The following is a 24,428-nucleotide window of genomic DNA, read 5'->3' on the forward strand; positions in this document are numbered from 1 at the left end:
TGGGGAACCCATGGCCTTGAGGCCACATGTGGCCCTCTCAGTCCTCAAGTGTGGCCCTTTGACTGAATCCAAACTTCACAGAACAAATCCTTTTATTAAGGGGAGTTTTGTTCTGTGAAGTTTGGGTTCAGTCAAAGGGCCACATTTGAGGACCCAGAGGGTCACATGTGGCCTCGAGGCCCCGGATTCCTCACTCCTGTTTCTTGGCTGTCCTGTCTTTGTATTTGGCAAGAACATCAAGGGGTTTTCTGACTGAGGTAGTCCTAGGCTTTCAGCCGCCTGGCTATGACATTCATTAACATCTCTATGAAATGGTGATGGAATCAAAGTCTTTACTTTTGTCCATTCTTCAGAGTAGATGGTTTACATTTAGGTAGGTCAGGTTGGAGCTGTTGTTGTCCCACCTAGTGTCTCCTTAGCTTTATCCTTTTTTCTAATTTGATTTTTGATTTTGACATTTGCTCTAACCTAACAATGACCTGACTTTACATAGGAAGCAAATTCTGAGCATTTCTGATTTGGTTAGGAGGAAGCAAGAAAGTGCTAATTGCTAATCAAGGTAGTGGAGTGTTATATCTGGGGGGAAAGTGAGAAGCCTGCCATAAATAACTTATGTTTCACTCAAGAGTCCCCTCCAATTTAAGTCCCTAGTGAAGCAAACAAACATGGCACCCAGGAAGACTGCTGCACAGATTAGCCAAGGGAGCTACCAACAGGAATCATAGAGAACCATGGTTCTCAATTCCAGGGAGTACAGAGAGCAAAGGGAATCTTGTAATAGCCTGAAGGGAATATGCATTGTTTCTGTTTCTTCCAATAGCAATTATTTATTTACAAAGCATAAGCTGGTCTCTGTCTTAGAGGAGATAAAAAGGATGAATAAATCTCTAGTCTGCTTATTGTTGGGGAGAATAAAGTCTTCTTTAAAAAATGTAAAATCTTTAAGAAGAAAGCAAAGAAGAAAAGGGAACTGAAGAGACAGAGAGAAGGCCTAGCCTGGGTCAGAAGTTTGGAGAACAGAAAAATGTGGCACAGAGAAGGAGAGGAAGAAGGACCACTGAATATTTCAAGCTAAGAATTTGGAATAAAGCTCTTCCCACAAAGGGATTTGGGGAGAAGAGCTATTGCATCCTTTCAAAAGGAATCAGCTTCTTATGCTATATGAATTATTCACAGATCTCATCAAAAGAGATCATCCAGTAGTGGTTAGAAGAAAAGGAAATGAACAACTGGTTGAGGAATCCCTACAAAGGGGTGCCTATGCAGCTTGTTGTCAATATGGCATAATAATAGAGAGATCTACTGTCTTAATGGGGTTTGTATTTGGCAGAAATCTTCCTAAGACTTTTCAAACCTGAAGACTGCTATTACTTCCTGGTGATTCACCGAGGAGCAAATAATAGCAGCATATTAAAACTGTAAAGCATTGCTGAGGATCATTGAAGTCCTGGACAAGAAACAAAGGCCCTTAGGCAGATATATGTAACATTTTTTTTTAATCACTGCTACCAATTAAAGGTAGGAGCTTCTGAAAGGTAGAAAAGGTAGTCTTACGAAATGAACAAATAGCTAATTTGATGGTGGCCAACAATGGGATTTGAATTTTCAGACCATGACTTAAAATATTGGAATTCCAGATTCTGATCTAAGGAAAGAGTATACTCAGTGAAAGCCAAATATATCTTTAAATGGAATCTAATCAGAAGGAAGGCTCCAAACTGAAAAAGGAAAGGAGGAAATCGTGTAATCTATCCACCAAATGAAATACCATAGAAGGTAAGGAGGAACAACAAAAGATGGAGAATAACAGGTGATAAGATCAGTAATTCATATGGGACAATATCCAAAAAGGGGGGGGATGCATTGACTCAGATGTTTGTATATGCAAATATGTAAGGTCTAGGTAGTAAATAGTGTGAACTAGAGATTATATTATAGACTTAGAGGTAGAAAAGACATTATAGGCTAGTCCAACCCCCTCATTTTACAGATGAGGACACTGAGGCCCAGAAAGACACTTACCCAATGTGGCAAAGGAAGTATTTGAACCCTCATCCTCAAACCAACTTGAGCTCATTTCCTTTTACTGTGCTGCCTCTCATGACACTTTTATTATGAACACCAGGTATATAAAGATGCATGTAAACCTATATTCTCGTCTGCTGGGCATGCTACAGATCTTACTTCAAAAGAAGTACATTTGATTTCATAGGTTTCATTGAGTTTTGGTGGGATGAGATTAATGCCAGGAATATGGTTTTGGAAGAGTGTTCAAAAGGAACAGAAGAGATGAAAGGAGTGTTGAAGTAACACTTTTTAAAGAAGCTATACTCTTGTGAGGAAATCCAGACAGAGATGGGAAACAGGGCAGAAACCATTTAGATAAGGATCAGTCTAGGGAAAAACAGAAGCAATCATGCCATTTAATTTCAATTCAACCAGCACTTATTAAATGCCTACTATGTGCAAGGGCCCCTGTTCCAGGTACTTAAGATACAGAGACAAATAGGATATACATCTACACAGATAAGTAAATGAAAAATATAAGAATCATTAGTGTATAATGCTGACAAAGGACTTAGGCAACACTTTCAGGAAACAAAGCATAGACCTGTTATATATTCCCTCTTCACCTTCACGTGTTTTAGAATCCCTACCTTCCTGTGAGGTTCTGCTTAGTAAATACTTCCTAGGATTTATGTAAAATCCTATCCCAATCAACCCATTTGCTAGGATCCTTGACTATATTTTGTATTTATTTATCTTTATATTTTCTCTCTAGTAGAATGTAAACTACTTGAGTTTATGGATTGTTTTATTTACTTTGCTTCTCTAATGAAGTGCAGTGGCTGAAACATAGTAGGGAGTTAATACTTGTTGAATGAATGAATAAATGAATGATATGGAGGCATTACATAGTAGTGATAGGGGAAATTACTCTACCCAGATACTTTCTGGAGCTCTGTCTTTACCAAAAGCAGAGCAGGTGATACATTCTTAACTTCCTTAAACATAATTTCATTTTTAAAAATTAAAGATGGGAAAGCAACAGGAAGAACCATGATGTGTATTATATATGTGATTCACCAGGTCTGTCTGCAACACATCCTACAGTATTGAAAGAGCTGTGATTGCTGAGTCATTGTCAGCGATTTCTGAAAGATTGTGGAGAGTGAGAAAAGTATTGTAAAATTGGAGCGGGGCATGTATCCCCATTCCAAGAAAGAAAATAGGGTGCATTTTATAAGATGTAGTCCTGTAAAGTTGGCTTTGGTTACTGGCAAAATTCTAGAGCGTATTATTAAACAAATATGAACTGGTCATTGAGAGAGATGTGTGAACCATGAAAGGAAGTGACCATTCAGTCTTGAAATTCATGAAGAAGAAGGAGAGAAAAAGCCAGGCATAGTTTAACATGCTTTGAGATTTGGGGAAAGCATTTTTCAAAGGGAAAAGAGAGGATATCTTCTAAAGAGAGAGGATAAGTAGGATCTAATGTCCTAAAAATCTTCAGGGGAAGTTGGCTCAAGAGAGATGATATGTTCTCAAGAATGAAATTCTGAAAACACACACAAAAAATTCTGAAAACCCAGTTAGCTAGGCTGTTCCTCAGATATTATCTACCACCAGGTCACTACTCTTGAGTCTTTTCAGTTTGGTGTTACTAGCTAGAGATTGCACACTGTTGGTAAAGCAGGGTGACTTCCATGTCATGTTGAAGCTTCAGAATAGGTAGAAATGGGGTTGTCCTAAAAGTATCATAAAGGGAAGTTAGCAGTAAGGCACTTAGATCACTTTGGGGTTTGTGATTCCGTTGAGAAGAAAGAGGGGGACCTCCCTAAAGAGACTGATATGGGCCTAGGGAATTTATTGGGCAACTCAGATTTTTTAAAAAGAAATGTGTAGAAGATGGGATCAAAGCAGGCAGTGAAAAGTAAATGCAAAAGTGTAACAATAGTGTCAGGATTGCCAAAGCCTAGAATGAACTGAATGAACTAGTAGCAAAAAAGGTTAAAAAACCCACAAACCTATGTTGTGTTAAAAGAGGGGAATTTTAAAAGGAATAGAACCACTGCTAATGATGACACCAATGGATTACTGTGAAAAGGCAAAACTATTTATTTCTTTTTATTTTTCTCTTTTCTAAGGAGAAGGATCTTTGTACTAGGCAGCATTACAAAAATGGCTATCGGTGACTTGAGACTGAAGGTAAAGGAAGAGCTCATATTAAAATGTCCTCAATGAGTTTAAAGTCATGAAGTTTAAAGGTCATGAAAAATTACATCCTATCAGGATACTGAAAGAATTATGATTGATGTGCTGTATGTAGTTCATGGTCTTTGAGAGATCTTGGAGAATAGGAAAAGTACAACACAAGTAGAAAAGGGCAAGTGTTCCAATTTTCTAAAAAAAAGGAATAAAGGGTTGATTGTTCAAACTCCAGGCCTGTAATTTTGACTTAGATTTTTGGAAAAAATTATAGAGCTCATTAACAAAGGGATGGTTTATAAGTACTTAGAAAAGAAAAGGCAATGATCACTAAGAGCTGGTATAGTTTATTAAGAAGAGATCATGTCAGATTGACCTTATTTGCTTTTTTATGACAGGGTTGTTAGGCTAGCTGGAATTTACCTAGAGCTCAGCTGTACGTTTGACATGTTATCTTCGTCAGCAAGATGGAAAACTCTGGCTAGGTAATAGTAAGGTGGTTCCAGAATAGCTTAAATAAGAAGACCTGATGCGTAGTCACTAAAGGGTTGGAGTCAGCTTGGAGGTAGGTCTCTGTGATGGTCATTTTGGAAGTATAAGGAATCATACAGGATAGAAGGGCATTTTGTATTTTTATCTATTGAATAGGTCTCCATGGCCAAAAATTTCATCACCTTCTGATGATAAATGTTTTCCCAGTTAGCTAGACTACTAAAAATGATCAGTATCAATCAATCAATAATAAACATTTATCAGACACCAACTTCATGCATGACAGGTATTGTGCTAAACATTGGAGATATGAAGACAAAAATGAGACAGACCCTACCCTCAGGGAACTTGCATTCTATTTGGGGAAACAACATGTACCCATGAGTACATACAAAATATAGCTGGATGGCGACTGGCCCTGTGATTTCATTGGTATAAGGTTAATTCCAGGACAGGGAAACTTCTCTTCCAATGCTGGTCAGCATCTTCTCTTCAATTTACAGTCTTAGAACCCTGAGAAGTTAAGTGACTTGCCCAGAGTCACACAGCTATCAAGAGTCAAAGATAGGACTTGAACCCAGGTCTTCCTGGCTTCAAGGCCTGTTTTTCATTCTTTGTAATAATTCTTTATTCTTTATTCTTTATTGCCTCTAAGATTATGTAAAATGTATAAAAATAAATTTAATTTTTTAGGGGGGAGGAAGTTTAGGAAAAGCCTCACATGGGAGTATTTGAGTTGAGCTTTGACAAAAGTAAGGGATTCAGTGCAGCAGAGGAAAGGAATTGTAGACATGGGAAAAATCCAAAGCAAATTCAATGAGATGTGAGCTGGAATGTCATGTGTGAGGAGCCTCAAGGAGGCCATTTTTACTGGACTAAAGAAGACACGAATTGTTGTTATGTATAATGGCCCTGGGAAGGTAGGTTGGAACCAGGTTGTGAAGGCCTTTAAGTTCCTTATGGAGGCATTTGTATTTAAAACTAAAAGGAACCATGGAAATTTATTGAGTGGGGCAGTGACATGGTCAGACCTGTGCTTTAGGAAGATAATCTTGCAGGGCAGCTAGGGGGCGCAGTGGATAAAGCACCAGCCCTGAAGTCAGGAGGACCTGAGTTCAAATCTGACCTCAGACCAAACACTTGACACTCACTAGCTGAATGACCCTGGGCAACTCACTTAACCCCAATTGCCTCATCTCCCCCCCCCCAAAAAAAAGGAAATTAATCTTGGCAGCTATGTGGACAATGGATTGGAGTGGAGAAAGACTGGAGAAAAGGAGATCATTTAGAACAGTATTGCAACTGTTCAGGTAGGAAGTAATGAGGGCCTGGCCTAGGGTGGTGGCTGTGTGAGAAGGGAGGGGGCACTTAGATATTGCAGTCAGATATTCTCTCAATTGTCCACCATCCTCTATTTTATTTGCCTCTCACCTCAAGCCTTCTTTCTCGGGAAACTCAAAATACATTCCCAAATGCTAACAATTTTTAGTCTACAACTATTGAATAATAATGGCTCTATGTTAAAATGCTTTCACATACCTTTCATTTCACAACAATCCTGTGAGGTAGGTAGTATAAGCATTATTATGCCTATTTTACAAGATGAAGAAACTGAGGTGCAGAGAAGTTAAGTTACTTGTTCAAAATCATACAGCTTCTAAATGGCAGAGCTGGGGCTCAAACTTAACTCTTAAGACTACAAATCTGGTGATCTCTCTACTATTACTGCACTGTCCTCATCTTAAAATTTTTTTTTTGAATGTTTAGAGTCTTAAAAAATATATTCTCTTTTCTCTCCATTTTTGTCTACATCATTTCTCTTTTTTCACCATTTGCTGGCAGGCTCTCCACTCAGATAGTTCACAGATTATAAATTCAGTCATGAAATGCTTAAGGAATAGTTACCCCAGCATAGAGGCCAGTCCTTCTTTGTAAAAGGCTGCCCCTTCCTAATTTTATTCCCATGATGCAATGCTGTGATTACTTGAATTGCTTGGCTCCTTAATGGAATCAGGAGAGGAAGTTAAAGTTCAGGCAGGTAAAGGGATCCTTTGTTTAAAAAGTAATTTACTTGGTATTTGCAACCTTTCCCATCATCATGCAGTTCTTCATGCATACCACCGATAAAGTTATCTAAAAATGTCAGCAAGGCAGTAAGATGTGAGCTTGTAAGATCTGTGCATAAGGCAGAAATGTTGATGCAAACAGATGTAGGATTATTCATCCTGTAAGATTTTAACCTAAATGTAAGTACCACATTCCTCCTACTTTCTTTCCCTTCTGGTGTTAGTCCAGGATTATGCCATAGCTCTTCCTCTGACCTCCTCTTCAACCCAGAAAGGGACCAGAATTGTGTTTGTTACCCTGGGGTAAGTACTCAGCTGATGAGCATTTGAAGAGCAGTCTAGGGTTGGAATTGTCTACTTTGGATGAAGATATCCGGTAAAATCAGCTGATTAAACCGTTGAGGGAAGTTTGGTTAGACGAACAAAGTTTGCTTCTGTTTGATAAAAAAGAAGTTGGCCCACATGATTTGTTCTAGGAGATATCGGGGCTTTTTTAGCTCTTGGCAGGGAGCCTGAATGTATTAAGCTGGATGTTGAGAGAAAAAAACAACCCCAAATGATTCTGTGAGAACTTTATTGACTAGAATATGTGCTGTTTTAGAATTGGGATGTTTAAATTACTAATAACTTATGTAGTTACAAATTTATATAGTCGTAAGTTATATAACTTAAGTAGTTATAGTTTATAGAACTTATATAGCTTATATAATTAACATATAGTTCCTTAAGGTTTACAAATTGCTTTCCTCACAAGAAAGATCGTTAGAGCTAGAAGGGAATTTGGAGATGATTTTGCAGATGAGAAAACTTGAGTGAGAGGAATGGAATGACCTGAGTGGGTTGATACAAGTTAGTTATGGAGCTGGGACTAGATTTCATGTTTTTTGATCCCCATAAGTTTATGCACCTACCATTGTACATCTGCATGCAGTATATGTGTTCACAACCCTTGCCTAAAAGCCCATTTATGCCTAACTCTTCTCACTGGTAGATATTGATTGTTCAGTGTTGAGTGCCTTTGCGAGGAGAAGAGCTGGTGAAAGTTGGTGAGAAGAGAGATCCTGGTCTTCTGGCTTCCAGCTCTGAGAGAGAAGTGATGCTATTTCAGGCTCTCTTCAGATCCCCAGAGGGAGAGACAGATGCTGAAGAAGCTGATTTGTAGAGGAGCTGACATTTTGATCGGATTGGCTTCTTTGCCGGTTCTATCTCTCCCTTCAGGGATCTGAAGAGAGCCTGGAATGGTGTCACTTCTCTCTCAACACCGGAATCTCTCTTTTTACCAACTTTTACCCACTCTCTGCCCCACCCTCCCCCGCCAGGCACCAAGCACTGAATAATCAATATATCCCAGTGAGAAGATTCCTATAGAAAAGGTGTATACCACACACACACACACACACACACACACACACACACACACACACAAACATACATATTTAGCCTACCCCCCTCCAAAAAACAGATATTTAAACAATCTATTGGATTCCCAACCACTTCTGCTTGAATATTACTAACACCTTTGGAAAGGGAAGACAACCTGTGACTTGAGTCAGAAGGGAAAGGGAAGGAGGCAGAGTCTCATCCTTTGGAGGGGACTCACAGCTAATGTAGATCCTTCACACTTACCTTTAAAAGGGGTGTGTGCTTGTGTGACCAAGAAGAGTTTTTTGCTTTTCTGCTGCCGCTGCTTCCTGATGTGGTAGCCCAGGGTGTTACATCGGCCTTTCTTGCAATCCAAGCACAAACCCTTGTTGAAGGTGTTCATGTCGCTGCACCAGTAGGCTGTGCTCTGCAGGTGGTCATGCAGGATGGAGTCGATGAAGAGGTGAACTGATCTTTCATGGGCACATTTTACTGTCTCTGTGATCCCTGAAACATGCCAGCAGAGTGCCTTAAGATGTTTGCCACCAGGGTAACAACCAGGGTGGGGTGACCAGGGCTTTTTTCTTTGGGCACCAACATTTAGGAGAGGGCTGACATCACATTCCCCCAGCAGCATAGAAATAGCCTAGTCAGCAAGAAATAACTAGTTAAAATTGGAAACTCCCTGATGGTGTGGCTTCCTCTTCTCCAGCTATTGTGCTTCCTCTACTTACCTTCCCTCCCTTTCCCCACCACAGTGGTGACTATAGTCCCACTGTTTCTAGCCCTCTGTGTCTCTCCTCCTCAAATGAATTTGTCTTAAATTAATTTGAAAGCCCTCTGCATGCTGCTTTTCTGGGGCAAAAGTTGCAAAGCTTGACCCCAGGCATGAAAAATGCTAGTTACAACTGCCCATTACACACAGTTCCTATGTTGATTTCACGCTAGAAAGGGAGAGGATGTTGTGTCAGGATGCTGACTTAGAATGCAGGTGTTCCCTGCTCTGCCTTCAGTGACTCCCTGGACATGACCACTTTAAAGATAAGCCAATAAACCATTAATCACCCTTGTCTATTAGGGTGGGAGAAATCAAGTTGGGCCTTCTGAATGAAAATATTTTAGTGAAAGAGGAAAACAAGACTGAAGACACTAATCTATTTTTCTAATCTCTACTTAATGAGTTCTGAAGGTATAGCTGTGTCATATATATTCATTCATTCATATACACACATACATATATATATATATACACATATATATATGTGAATGAAAGATACAGAGAGAGAGAGAGAGAGAGAGTAAATGAGTGAGTACAGGAAGCAGTGTGGTACTGTAGAAAGGGCCACGGGCTCCACTGCCAGAAGACCTAGGTTCAAATCCTACCTCTGATGTTTTCTATCTGTGTGACTGTGATCAAGTTATTTTACTCCCCTGGGCCTCAGTTTTCTCATCTGTAAAAAGAGGTGGTTTCATGGCCTATAAAATCCTTTCTAGTTCTCGCTTTCTCTGTCTCTCTGTTTTTGTTTCTCCCTCTGGCTCTCTCTCCCTTTCCCTCTTCTCTCCTTCCCTTCCTTCTTCCCTCCGTCTCTCTCTTTTTGTCCGTCTCTCCTCTTCCCTCCCTCTGTCTTCCTTCCTTCTCTCTCTCCCTCCCTCCCCCCCTTTGTCTCTCTTTCTCTTGGAAGTTAGTGAAAATAAAGATATAATTTTAAAAATCTATACATTAAAAGGGGTCCATGGATTCCAGGTTAAAAACTCATTATTTAGAGCTAAGAGTGATACTCCTACTCCCACCACCACCACCACAACCACCAATACTAGCTAGCATTTATGTGTGTGTATATACATATACATATCTATAATCTATAACTTTAAGGTTTGCAAAGTGCTTTTACAAGTATTATCTCATTTTATCCTCACAACTACTCTGTAATGTAGGTGCTATTTTTATCCCTATTTTCCAGACGATGAAACTGAGGCAAGAAATTAAGTGACTTGTCCAAGGTCATGGTTAGTAAATGTCTGAGGCAGGATTTGAATTCAGATCTTCTTGACTGTATATCCTCTACTCTATTTACTTAGCCAAGTGGATATTATTATTGTTATTATTAAAAGTCTTCTAATCCAACCCCCTCATTTCACAGATGAGGAAAGTAAGGATTAGCAGAGTAAAGTGACTTAGCTACATCACAAAGTAATAAATAGCAGAGCCAAAATTCAAAGCCAAGTTCTTCAAATCCAGTGGTCTTTGTCACACAGTTCAAGTGAGACTTCCTGCTTGACTGAAGTAGGGTTGGCCTGTCTATAATCTGACAAATAGGAGCTACCCAAGTTCAGAAGGAAAATGTCTTAATTTAAGGCTAAATATAATGCAGTTATATTTTGTTAATAAACCTTTTGTTAATTGTAAAAAAAAGTTAACAATTTTTTGTTTTCTAACTTGACTTTTAAAAATTAAGTTGACTTTTTTTTTATTGCCCTTAGAACTTTCTCTGCATCTGGGTAAGCTGTCAAATGTAAATAGGCCAAATAGACATCAATTGACAAACATTCTTACTTGAGTCATAAAAATTCTACAGAAATATTTGAAGAACAAATATTTTACAGCCATTGCTTTATAGACTCTGATAGAATCTCCTGATTAAAGAAGAGGACTGATAAATCAGTGCTTCTTTGTGATATGAATAAACAGGTTTTTCCAGTTCCTTCAAGGTTTCAGGATTTGAATGGAAATGGCCAGCTCACATCATGCTTCTTTGTTGGTCAGATAGCTGGGCTGGGTGAAGGTCTAGCATAATGGGCATGCTAGTACATTAGGATATTAACACAAATGGGAAGCAAGGTAATTTTTCTTCTCCCTTAAATTATGATCAAGCAGGAAAATACTGGGGGAGTAGTGTTGAGGACTTTACACTGTGTGTATGCATATACACACAGTCTAGTGGACATATATATGAATATGTATATACACATCCACAAACATACTTTGTACTATATATGTGAGATATATATATATACATGTGTATATATATACTACACAAAAGTGAATATATACATATCTATTGCAGTAGATCTGGAATTTAATTCACTTAGGGAATTCTTAGTGAAGAAATTCCATCCATCAATGCAGATCTGCAATTTTATAGCTTTACAGAATTCCCTGGGGCACTGAGAGGTTAAGTGATTTGCCCAGGGCCACCTAGCAAGTTTATGTGAAAGCTGGGACTTGACTTTTGTGGACCCTGAGGCCGCTCCTCTCTATGCACTACATCAAGACTGTCTCTTCACCTTGCATATAGTAGAAGCTTAATCAGTACTTATTGAACTGAATTGAATTACAATACATAGCTGTGCATCAGAAGCTGCAAAGGATGATTTCACAAAGTGGTAGACCTTCCCTACATCATTTTGCATCTAGCCAACTCTAGGGCTCCCCAAAAGGTAGAGATGAAGAAAATAGAGGTAAAAATACCCCCAAATGAACAATTTAACAAACAATATTTTCTAAGGGTAGAATTAGATTGCACTTTTAAAATAATAATAGCTTGCATTTATATAACGTTTTAAAAGTTTTCAGAATGCGTTTATAGACATATGTATTTATATCCTCTCATTTGATCCTTATAACAACCCTGTGAAAGAGGTTTCTATTTTATTCCCATTTTCCAGATGAGGAAACAGAGGCTCCAAGAGGTTTAGTAATTTGTCCAGAGTCACAATGTTAGAAAGAATCTGAGGTAAAATTCAACCCAAGTCTTCCTGATTCTAAGTATAGCATTCCATCCACCACACCAGAGGAGTCAAACATGTGGCTCACTTTCCAGCATAGCCTAAACCAGATTAAAATGTAACTGGAAAACATTTAACAAAATAAATAAATTGCAATAGAACATAGATAATGTTAATATATAGTTTTCTAAGTTAATATGCAGCCCGCAGAGATCATTATGTATGGTTTAATGCCTCCCATTTCTATACGAGTTTGACTTGCTACACTATTTCATGCTGCCTTCTAAAACACAGAACTTGAAGTGACCTTAGCAGTTATTTTGTGCCAACCCTTTCATTTTATCAATGAGAAGAATGTGACTCAGAGAGGTAACATGATTTGTCCAAACAGGATTGTGATCACCTTTTCAAACTATCCGGGCAAAGAGCTTTTCACGTCACTGCTCTGCTGTGATTTTATAGCTTATGGTAGGATTGGTTTTTAACTTTTGGGGAATTCTACTGCTAGAAAGCCTAAGAGAAGAACACTTATTAGCCAAAGTTCTTGGCTAATCTTTCCTTTCTCACCATGGAAACCATGCTGTGCGATGTGTCTGTACATGAGCAAGAAGTGGCAACCAGGCTGGAAGGTGCCTCCGTTGGGGTAGAAGTCATAATGTGCCACTGGCTGTTTGATCCCCACACTCAGCCCCATGTGCTCCTGGGTGAATGTGTGAATAGCATCCACAAAATCAGCATCATCTGGTGACAGGCGTTCAGTAGGGGATGTCCCCTCAAACAAGGGACCAGCCGGATCTAGCCCTGATTAAAAAAAAATACAAGAAAATAAGAGGATGAATTTTGCTTTTGAGCTTTGAGATATTCCAACACCACAGGGATTCCTGTGCAAGAGGGGACAGAGAGAAGACAAATATTAGGCTTTTCTCATTATAATAATGCCATGGCCTTACGTATTAGACCCTCAGTAATTAGAGATAAAGTAATTTAGAGTTGATGGTGCAATAATCCAGATGTAGTTTGGGTTGACATCTGTCTTTAAAATTGTCTAGGAAAAAAAGGATGTTTTAGAAAGCATAAACAAAATTTTAGGGGGAAAGCTTAGTCTACTTAGGAAAACCAGTTTCTAGTACTTTCAAAGCCAGTTGAGGGATGCTAATGAGATCATTACAAATGTTTTTTACCCATGGTTAAAGCAAGATTGGCACAATATTGTTTGCCTGCATTTTGCCATTAGCTGTTAGGTCTTCCACTTTGCCCTTAGTTGTAATTAGCAATAAAGATGATGATAAAGATGTTTTTTGGCAAGTCTACAAAAGATGAGCTTACATTCCAATACTCTTATTCAGCTGCAAAAAAGCAGGCATTTCATCTACCTGTACAGTAGCCCACAAAACAGTAAATATAAAAGCCATAGCATAGACACTTGTCCTCAGACATTTTATATCTAAACCCCATCAAAAAAGATGAGAACAATATAATAATAGATCCCATTCATAATAAGCCCTTTACAATTTTACCATATGGGATCCCATCCCATTCATGTCTCAATCAAATCAAGCCCTTTACAGTTTATAATTTCCTCACCTCAATTGGGGGGGGGTGGTTTAAAGGGAGGGGTGTAGGTAGTACAAGTATTATCTTCATCTTTATTTTAGAGAACAGGAAACTGAGGCTCAGAACTATACAGGTGAGTTGGCTTTAGATTTAGAGTCAGCATCCCCAAGTTCAGATCATCAATCAATCTGTATTTAGTAAGCACCTACTAAGTACCAGGCACTGTACTAGCTGGTAATACAAATAAATACAAGGAATAAGACAATTGGTATTCACAAGGAGCTTCCATTCTAATGGGGAAAGACAACATGTACACATATAAATACATATAAAGTGAACATGTATATGTGTATATGTGTGTATATATATATATATATATATATATACACACACACAAATATATGCATATACACACAGTAGTTAAATACAAAGTAGTTTGGGAGGAAGGGCACTAGCAAGTGGGGTCAGGAAAGGCTTCAATGCAAACGATGCTTCTTGAGCTAAGTCTTAAAGAAGAGGAATCTAAGAGGCATAAAGAGAGGGTGTATTTTAGGCATGAGGGATGGCCAATGCTAAGGCACAGAGAGGAGAATGAACTATCAAGTGTGAAGAACAAAAAGGAAAGCCAATTTTTCCAGATTGCGAAGTATGGAAAGAAGGGGAGAGGAACAAGAATTTACATGTCTGTTATATGTCAGGCATTGGGCTAAGCACTTTACAGATATCTCATTTAACCCTCACAACAACCTTTTGAGGTAGGTGCTATTATGATCCTCATTCTAGAGTTAAGGAAACTGAGGCAGACCAAGGTTAAGTGACTTGCCCATTCTAACTCACACAGAATGTATTTGAAGCAAGTAATGTCCAGTGAGGATGAAAAGATAGGCTGTGGTTGGGGGTATAGGGTGTTAATAAAACAAAGAGGAGTTTGGATTTTAATCTTAGAAGCAAAAAGAAGTCACTAGAATTGATGGAGTCATATGGTCAGATATGCAGTTAAGGAAAACTACTTTGGTAGAAGTATGTAGGATAAGGGGCAGCTAGGTGGTGCGGTGGATAGAGCACTGGCCCTGAAGTCAGGAGGACCTGAGTTCAAATCTGGCCTCAGACCAAACACTTGATACTTACTAGCTATGTGACCCTAGGCAAGTCACTTAACCCCAATTGCCTAAAAAAAAAAAAAGAACAACAACAAAAAAGAAGTATGTAGGATAGACTGAAGTGGTAAGTGACTTGAGCCAGAGAGGCCAATTATGAGGATGTTACAATAGTCGAGGGGATAGGTGATGAAGGCCTGAATTAAGGTGGTACTTATGTGAATGTAGATAAAGGCTTAGATGTAAGAGATGTTGTGAAGGTAGCCAGGCAAGATTTACCAACTGATTAGATATGTGAGGTGAGGGAGAATGAGGCGTTCAGGATAATGCTGAGATTACAAATCTGGGAGACTGGAAGAGCAGCTAGGTGGTGCAGTAGATAGACTGCTGGACCTAGTGTTAGGAAGACTCATCTTCCTGAGTTCAAATCTGGCCTCAGACACTTACTAGCTGTGTGACCCCGAGCAAGTCGCTTAACCCTATTTGCCTCAGTTAGTTTGCTCATCTATAAAATGAGCTGGAGAAGGAAGTGGCAAACCACTCCAGTATCTTTGTCAAGAAAACCCCAAATGGGGTCACAAAATGTCAGGAGACTGAGAAGTTGGAGGGTAAAAGGCTAACTAAAAATCTGTTAGTTGAATGACAGACCCCAGATATGAGGCCTGGAAGATGTTCCTTCAGTTTTCACTATTCTTTAAATCTGGCAATAATAAAACCGGCTTTTTTTTTTAACAAACAAAACACGATCATGCAAAGCAGAATTTCCACTAAACCAGGGTCTTTACCTCAAAATAAGTCCACATAGCCGCTGTGTTATTGGAATTTTTAGAACAAACCTGGGAACCTTGTTGTCCAACTGAAAGCAAACAAACTCGCTCAAGGCTACTGGTCCTCCCTCTGATATGTATGTTTGTTTTTAATAAGCAGCACACCCTGTAGCTGACTCAAATCAGTGGTGTTTACTTATATTCTGTTTTCCTTTCCCTCCCTTTGGAGTCCTCTTTGAAGTCCCAGATAGAGCTTGGCTTTCAACCCACACTCAGGAATAGGGAGTGTCTATTTTCTAGCCACCATGATTGTGAATGGACAGTTTCCTGTTTTTACTCTTTTCCCTTGTTCCATCAGTCCAATAATTTCTTTAAATGGCCTTTATCATGCTCTGGTGGTCAATATTCTGCATGTTTACAAATGAAAAATGTGAATAAAACCAAGAAAGGGGGAGGTGATGTCATGGGGCACAGACCAGAACTTAGGCCCATTCATGAACCTAGAATCTGAGACTCTAGGTACAGAAGTATATTGCATCTCTCATGCCATTGTAGACTGACTTCTTCCAGGATCCTAACCAGGGAGGTTGTAACCTAGGCTTGAAGTCTTGTGGACACTTAGAAGTCTGGGCTGACCTTGAAACACTCTGGGCCTAAACCACGAGCCATGATGCCAGGATCTGTGCTAGTTTCAAGCCCAGCAATACCCCTGGTCTCCATAGGGACAGCTAGTAGTAAAAAACAACAAATACCCCCAACAAAGCAAAATAGTAGGGAACCACTGAAGATTAAATAAGGGAGTAATGTGGAATAATTGATGTCTGCTCACCACCAGCAAAATGCTGAGCATCTTTCTTTTTTGGCATTTGCATTTAGAGATAACAGGGTTAGGCAGCTTAATTTAAAAAAATACCCCTAAATGAGGAGAGAATTGTTGACATGTGCCACCTTCTAGATTTCTGTAGTCTTTGCTTATCCCTGATTCCCCTTTGTTACTATATCTCCCTCCCACCAAAATTTCCGTAGAAACTATGTTGTATTTATTTATCTTAGTGCCCATTGTTTCTCCACAGCAGACTGTAACTACTTCAGCATAGACTCTTCATTTTTGTCTATCGAAATGATAAAATTGATTCTGTCTTTTTTTTTAATTGATCCTATTTACAATTAATTGATTTTGTCCTGTAACTGCCTAAATCATGATTCTTTGTCTCTGGAATTAATTCAGAAGTTCAGCTGTCCTGTAATGAGTTAAGTTAAGAAATCCAGTTCTCTTGTTAATTACTGTTCCATTGTTGTGTCAAGGAAATCTGTTACCCTTGAAGGATGTCTGGTTTGCTATCCAAAGAAGTCTGGTCCACTATCTCTAACCTTGCAAGTGGACTCAAACAATGAACATTTCTTGGCCATAGGAGAGAAGGAGGGGGTTGTTGCTAGCCCTTCATTCCCAATTTTCAACAATCATATTGTCCCCCACACCTCAGCTCTGTAATCAATCATACTGATTTCACCATTCATGATGTTGGGCTCTTTTAACCAGTCATAACTTGTTCCTTGTTTACAAAGACCTGTTCTTTACTCTCCAAAACTATAAAAGAGAGTTGTCCCCCTCACTTGGAGTCTTAGCTTTGCTGAAGAAACTGAGATCCCATTGACTGGTAAATTTGTGCTTTACTAATAAATTGATTGTGCTTGGAACTCTGTGCCTCAGTCTACCTTGATTTTAACTGTTAAACTATGTAGCTCTGCCCTCAAACACAAAACCTGGGACAGAGTAGGCGCTTAAGGAATGCTTATTGAATTGAATTGAAATAGCAGGAACAGGATATATATTTTAGCATCTTTTTTCTGGCGTTCTCAAAAATGTGCTCCAGTTTTGTTTTACAGGTGAAGAAGCTGAGGTACGGAATTGGCACAGATGTATAACAAACCAGGGGAACAGAACTTCCCCACCCCTCCCCCTTTCTTCTTTCCTCTTCCCTCCCTCCCTCCCTCCCTCCTGCTACAAAAAACCATACTGATAGTCTCATTTTAGACACTGTTTGGGACATCTACCAAAAACGTTAATTGGAAGGGAGACAATATGAATTAGGTTTATAATTTGCACTGAGAGACACTTAAAAGGAGAAGCTGTGTCAGTGGTAACATTGGAATTATCACTGCAAGTCATCCTGTGGTGATCTGCCAGAGAGTAGAGGAAGCAAAGGAACCTTAATTACCACGCTGATGGAAAAGTTGGTCTGTACTTTAAAACTTCAGTGCAGGAATGAAGAAGAAAGGAAACTGGGTTTTCAGATATTGTTAGTTATGAGTCATTTTTACCTGTGATTCTTCCAATCTTGTTTGTACCATTAATATAGCTGCCAGCAAATCCTGAGACATGAGCTCCAAGGCTGTACCCAATTAGATGAACGTTGCTTCTGGAAAATCGAACCACCTCCTGGAAGACAGCAGTGGCTTGCTTTAAGCATGAGAAAAGCAGTGCTCAGAATGGTCCACGGTTTGTTGGGAACTCTCCATGGTGTGTTTGAATCACCCCCAGGTAAACTGCGGGATTCTTTGGGTCTGGGTTCAAATGGCTCTCACAAGCCAAACTGAAATAAGATAGATAGATGACCTTGTTGATGCTTCCTTTCCCAGCTCAAGACTTGCCCTATTCCCTTCAGTCTTCAAAACTATTGGCTCAGATCTTCTGCTTTCTTTTACCCCAATCCTCTTTCAGCATGGAAGAGGAAAGGAAAGAGCGTGTTCAGGAATATTGGACATATGTCTTAGATTTTTCTCCTGAAGTGTTCTTTCTCCTACAGAAGTCACTACAGTAGTTCCAGATAGACAAAGAACATTCAGGGAAAATTTTGTTTTTTAAACTCCAATTATCCAGACAGTGAGGGGTTTGGGTCTTTATATCGTATGTGGTTTTCTCCACGACACCATATAGGGCCCTGATGGGAAGATGGGATGCAATGAAGAGAGATAATTGTTCATATCATTTATAGGCTACTGTGTATATATTTTGTGTATTTTCCATTTTCTAAGGGGTAGAATAAAGGGTTGCCTCTAACAAAAGAAAAGGGGAGGGGGTAAAACAAATAAACAATACTAACAAAAATAAGATAAAAGAACAACACAAAAACCAAGCACCTTACCCTGCCCCCCCCCCAAAAAAAAGGAGAAAGCACTCAGGGTTGTTAAGGTGTCAAATCCACGTAAGCAGTTTGAAGGCAGGAACTATGTGACTTTGGTGTTTATATCTCCAACATCTAGCACTGTATCTGGCACATAGTAGGTGTTTAATAAATGATTTCTGATTTAATGAATCTCCTTCCTATGGACCTCAACATCATGGAATGATACCACTAGATGTCTACCATTACATTAAAGATGAAAAGATGCCTCTTACTACCTTACTTTTCTATTTGTATCCCCAGAACTTAGAACAGTGCTTTGCATATAGTATTTAATACGTTCTAAAAATGTATTCATTACTAGATTGTAAACTCCACAAGGGCAAGAATTCTACCTTTTTCATTTTTTTGTACCTTCTGGCACCCAACCCAGCAATCTGCATAGAGTAGATGTTTAATACATATTGATTAATTTAATTAAATTGCCATCGGTAGGTAGCTGCTTCAGGTGTGATCCTGTCAGCTGAAATCATATATGAATAGCTGAATCGGTGTAGATTGGCTTTCTCTGCTCTTTCCCATGCCCTTTTCAGATTCAGAATGACTAGGGGAGTTAATAATTTGCCATGGAGTCTAAAGCTGTTGACTTTGTATATCTGATCACAAATTCTTTTATTGATGTTGGTTGTGACATCTGTCAGTGCTATTAAAGGTGGAATTTTTGTTGTTGTTGTTTTTTAAACCTAACAAATTAACCCAGGAGAACTGTCTGACAGTGGAGAGGACTGTCATGCAGGTAGACTGGACAGCTTAGATTTGGTTGTTCTTTGTCCAGTTCACCTGATGAGGGAGGTAGATCAACTGATGTGCCTGCCATAGGGGACCAAACAGGTTTCAGACTGTATTAGCTGGTGGTTGTTGCACCTTCCCTGGGGTCAGGATAGTTTGCTTGTGTACTCATTTCCCACCCTCACACTACACCCCGAAGTGGGTTGAGTGCTTCAGAAGCATTTTGATGAAACTTTCAAAAGAGACAAACAGGAGCAGAATGCCTCCTCACACTTCATACCCAATCCCCAAGACTTTCATGGCAATAAGAAGAGTGATTTTCTAGAAACATAATTTAGCCCATCTAGTTGTCTGCTTGTCAAAAGGATTTAATTTGCTCTGCTTAGTCCCAGAAGGCAGATCTATAGGCAATGATTAGAAGCTGCAAGGAGATGACTTTAGGCTTGGCATAAAGAAAAACTCCCAAAGGGTGTGTTAGTAAAAAATAGAATGTAAGGTCGTGGGTTCTCCCTCTTCAGAGCCATCCAGACAAAAGATGGGAAGCCACTTCTTAGAGTTACTGTAGAGGCGGTTATTGTTCAAGTGTGGATTAGACCGAGTATTCTCTGAGGACCTTTCCCTCTCTGAGATTGGAAGCCCCAGCTCAGAGGATGAAAAGAGCCCTGAAGTCTGCCTCACAGTGAAATCTGGTCATTCTCATTGGAAGGAATTATTCCAGCTAGTCTCTTTTGAGTAGCAGGTCATGATTTCATTTAAAACCTTTTTGATCTTTTTGAGGAGACTCTCAAGCTTACTGAATATTCCACCAACTAGAACAAGGATGGAATGTTGGCTTTTGCTATCAGACTTCTATTTCAGTGGCAATCCTGGAAAAAAAGAGAAAGAAATGCATTCATCTTGAAAAACCTAATTCAGGGACTGAAAGCCTTTTCTTCCCCCTAAGGACCTTTAACATACAAGAAAAAAATCAATCAAGGGCAATCTAAGTTTAAAAAAAATTTAGATTTTCTTTAGTGAGAGAAGCATAAACTTCTCTGCTCATCTGCTTTTTAGATTGAGAACAGGGAATAAATACCTCTATTCAGTAAATAAAACACATAATTAAAAATACAGTTCATTTGTTGCTATCAGATATGGCTACAATATTAGCTAGTTGGTGCTTAATTGTTTTACTTTGTTAAAAGGGAGATTTTTTTTTTGGATGGGTAATAATATTAAGAAATAAAGGTGGTTTAAAAAGTAAAAGGCACTAATAAAATATTCAAAAATATACTTCATGTCTATATTATGGCAAATTAAGAGGACAAAAGGGGAAGAGACTATAGAGGGAAAGGTACAAAGTGGAATAAATATGAAGATATACATGTATAAGTGAAGTGCAATGGGAAGAAAAAGATACAGGAAGAGGGAGACAGGGGCTCATTAACTTTATGCAAATATACCACATGATCAGGGTACACACAAGCTAATGTGTTTATTATGATTACAAAAGTGGAAGACATGTTTGTCAGCATCTCTGGTAGGCAAACACATAGTTTATGCACTCAGACTGCTATCATGACCCTCTAGATTTTTTAAAAAGTAAATATTGAAAACAACTTGCTATAAAATACATTTTAGTGCCTACTTAAAACTTGAAAATACTAATGTTCTTGAAATCCTTCCTCCTCTTTCTCCTTCTCTTTTTCCCTCCTTCCTTCCTTCTTTCCTTCCTTCTTGATCTTCATGTCTCACCTAGGCTGGAAACTTAGGGGTTATGGGCCTGATCCCGTTCTGACTGGCACATGAGTTTTGACCTAATGCTAAACTCAATGTGGATACCCAATCAGCTTAGTCTAATAGTTACTCAAAACTCCCTACCTTGAGAGATCTGCCAGCATCAGCTTCCTGGAAGCAGAGATTACAAGTGTCTGTCGACCTGCCCAGTAGAAATCCTCATTTTCAAAAGAGAAAACTACTAACTTTCTGCTCTGGAAAGTGAGGAGTATGACATAAAAGTTTATAGACAAAAAGGTTGTCCGCTTTCAAAGAATAACAGTAATATCTTGAGGTCTTTGAGGGCATTTCTCCTAAAGAATTTTCAAGTAGTTCAAATTTTGCACCTATAGGAACACATGATATTACCTTAAGTTAAATGCCCATAGACTTATTAATAACAAGGCAGGGACCAGAGTCTCTGATCTAAAGCACACTCTGAATGGCAGAAAGCTGGTTAGGTGGACCATATTTCAAATCACTAATAGAATGCATACTGGTGTTTTTTCTCTTACAATGTAGAGGGATAAGGATAGAAGCAGACATAATTTTATCCTGAATTTTACTCTGTTTAGCACTTACAAGGTACCTGATGCAGAGTCTTGTCCTGAATGCCCTTTTCTATTTTATTCTTGCTGAATTCAGTATTTATGAAGCAATTTAAATGTTTATAGGAATCACTTCTCTGAGGATCTCATGGATGAGACACATCTTAACAAATGGTAAATGTCTAAACCAGGGGAGGGGAACCTGCCGTCTTGAGGCCACATGTGGCCTTCTAGGTCCTTGGGTGCGGCCTTTTGATTGAGTCCAAGTTTTACAGAACAAATCCTTTTATTAAGGCATTTGTTCTGTGAAGTTTGATTCAGTCAAAGGGCCACATCGGAGGAACTAGAGGGCCACATGTGGCCTTGAGGCCACAGGCTCCCCACCCCTGGTCTAAACCAATGAGTGACAAAAACAATTGCTAAATGGCTTTTTGTTCTCTGTCTTCTTCTTTAAGTAAATTAGATTAAATTAAGTAAATTAAAGTAAACTAAATTAACTCAAATTACTGGAGTGGGTCATGAAAAGGAAGGAATGGAAGAAGAGGTTAAAGTTCTTACCTCCAGCCACTCCAGGAAATCTGCAATTTCCTGGCCAACACGTCGGGTATTTCGGACAGCAATAGCGTAGTGCTGATATGCCAAGGCAATCCAGTCAGCCACGATCACGTTCACTTGGTTGGATTTCTGAGACTGGAGTGCAGCTGCCATTTTCCAAATCCATTTCTCTAACATGCCATCCACCTGTGGGAGGGAGAAACTGAGTAAAGTAAGCCTCTTCATTGGGTTCATTTTCCTTCTCTTCCTTCTTTACTGCTCTCTTTTTCTTTCCTACTAATATATGATTAATCTTTTCCTTCCTAAGGGAAAGTAAAATATCTCCATCTTTGGAAATCTCCATTGACCTTACTGCAATGTAGTGTTCTAGATATAATAGGTACTGAAATCCTAGCTATCATTCAAAACCCAGTTCAGATGTCACCTTTTCTTGATGTCTTCCTTGACCTCCCTAGGTGAAAATGATCTCTTCCTCCTCTTTGGGACTTTTTGCATTCTGCTTTGGGCTATCATTATTTATGTTTGCTGTGTTTGTTAAGGTCAAGGGCCTTGCTTTGTAAGCCTTTGTATCCCACAGGGCCCTCAGCATGTGTCTTACACAAAATAGGAGCTCAGTAAATCAATGAATCATAGAATCTCAGAGTTGGAAGGGACCTTAGAGGTCACCCAGTTAAAACATACCTTCAGCAAAAATCTTCTTCGCAATAGAATGAGTACTATTAGCCTGAAGTTACAGAGAATAAATTTTGATTCAATAAAAGGAAAAACTTTTTATAAGAAGAGTATGAAAATGAGATAGGCTGCTTCATGAGGTAGTATCTCCCATCACTAGTGGTCTTCAAGGAGAGGCGGCATAATTATTATTATTATTATTATTTTGTGGCTTTGTAGGTAAGGCTCCAAATTATATATTGGTAGGAGATTCTATGAAAATTCTCAGCAGTGATCATGCTGCTGTTGCTTAAAGACTTCCAAAGATGAGGAAGTCATTACCAAAGGCAACCTATTTTACTTTTGGACAGCTCTAGCTGTTTAAAAAAAAAAATCAGGGAGGAGGGTTGTGCTAAGTGGTATAGTAGATAAATGACCAGGCCTAAAGTCAGGAGTACCCGAGTTCAAATCCAGCCTCAGACACTTGCTGGCTGTGTGACTCTGGGCAAGTCCCTTAATTCTGTTTGCCTCAAAAAAACCAAAACAAAACAATTTTATTGTGTTGATGCAGTAGCTACCTCTCAATAAATACCTAAACAACCCTCCCTATAAAGTATGAAGGCAGTTAAGGAGAACTGCTTAGTACATGATAGCAATTGATAGTCTGACAACTCAGCAGCTTAATTTTAATAAATTAAATAGCAAATAAATCTTAATAAATCTTAATAAATTAGTACTGACATTGGCTATTATATTTTACCTGAGTTTTGGGCTTAGAGTTGTTCTTCTTGACATGATTGTAGCTACTGTGTATATTGTTCTTTTGGCTCGTTTTTTTTCACTTTGCATCATTGCCTGCATGTCTTTCCATATTTCTCTGAATTATTTATATTTTGTCATTCCTTACAACATAATATTTCATTACATTCACATACTACAATTTGTTCAGCCATTTCCCCAATCATTGGGCATGTATTTTTTTCTAGACTTCTGTATTACAAATAATGATGTTATAATTATATATATGATATATATATATGATATATATATATATATATATACACATACATATAAATATACACACACGTGTGTGTGTGTGTGTGTGTGTGTCTTTCCCTGATAGCTCTAATTTGACGTAGTTTCAAGTTCTTTCATCATCCTTAGTGTCTTCTGGATATAAGCTAGCTTTTTAATACCCAGGAAGTAAGGTGGCACAGTGGATAGAGCACTGGACCTGGAGTCAGGAGGACCTGAGTTCAAATCCAGCCTCAGATACTTATTAGCTGTGTGACCCTGGGCAAGTCACTTAACCCTGTTTGCCTCAGTTTCCTCATCTGGAAAATGAGCTGGAGAAGAAAAGGCAAACCACTCCAGTATCTTTGCCAAGAAAACCCCAAATAAGGTCCTGAAGAGTTGGAGAACATGACTAAAACAACTGAACAACAAAATTTCAGTGTCCTCTCTAATATGTGCCAATAACTGAAAACAATGCTCTGCATACAGAGTTTAGACCCTATTCACTTTTCCTTACATAGAGCCTAGAGCTCCCTCTCTGAAACTTCTGCTCATTTGGTTCTAGTTCTTCCTTCTAGTCAAGTAGGATAAGTTTAATCCCCCTCTCATATTGAAGGCAGCTATCATGCAGTCCCAAGTCTTCATCATGCTAAAAATCTCCACTTCCTTTAACTGATCCTCATATGAAATGGCATCCAATTATTTCAACATCTGTTTA

General features: G+C 38.9%; 1 protein-coding gene and 1 long non-coding RNA gene across 2 annotated transcripts in view; one reads left to right on the forward strand and one right to left on the reverse strand.

The window, feature by feature from the left end:
* LIPC (lipase C, hepatic type) overlaps window positions 1-24,428 on the reverse strand; it is a 232,190-nt gene that overhangs the window by 27,102 nt on the left and 180,660 nt on the right. The window contains exons 3-6 of the mRNA XM_020981824.2: window positions 22,049-22,231; window positions 17,596-17,713; window positions 12,423-12,656; window positions 8,394-8,636 (exon numbers count right to left, since the gene is read on the reverse strand). Of these exons, the coding sequence (XP_020837483.1) occupies window positions 8,394-8,636; window positions 12,423-12,656; window positions 17,596-17,713; window positions 22,049-22,231 (778 nt within the window). The remainder of the gene's footprint in view (window positions 1-8,393; window positions 8,637-12,422; window positions 12,657-17,595; window positions 17,714-22,048; window positions 22,232-24,428) is intronic.
* The window catches only part of LOC144456315 (uncharacterized), a 36,735-nt gene continuing 18,958 nt past the window's right edge, over window positions 6,652-24,428 (forward strand). Inside the window, exons 1-2 of the long non-coding RNA XR_013485352.1 lie at window positions 6,652-6,947; window positions 17,634-17,815. This is a non-coding gene — a long non-coding RNA (uncharacterized LOC144456315). The remainder of the gene's footprint in view (window positions 6,948-17,633; window positions 17,816-24,428) is intronic.

The sequence above is a fragment of the Phascolarctos cinereus genome, unplaced genomic scaffold (assembly GCF_003287225.1).
Source record: "Phascolarctos cinereus isolate Bilbo 61053 unplaced genomic scaffold, phaCin_HiC Scaffold_3;HRSCAF=262, whole genome shotgun sequence".
Taxonomy (NCBI): domain Eukaryota; kingdom Metazoa; phylum Chordata; class Mammalia; order Diprotodontia; family Phascolarctidae; genus Phascolarctos; species Phascolarctos cinereus.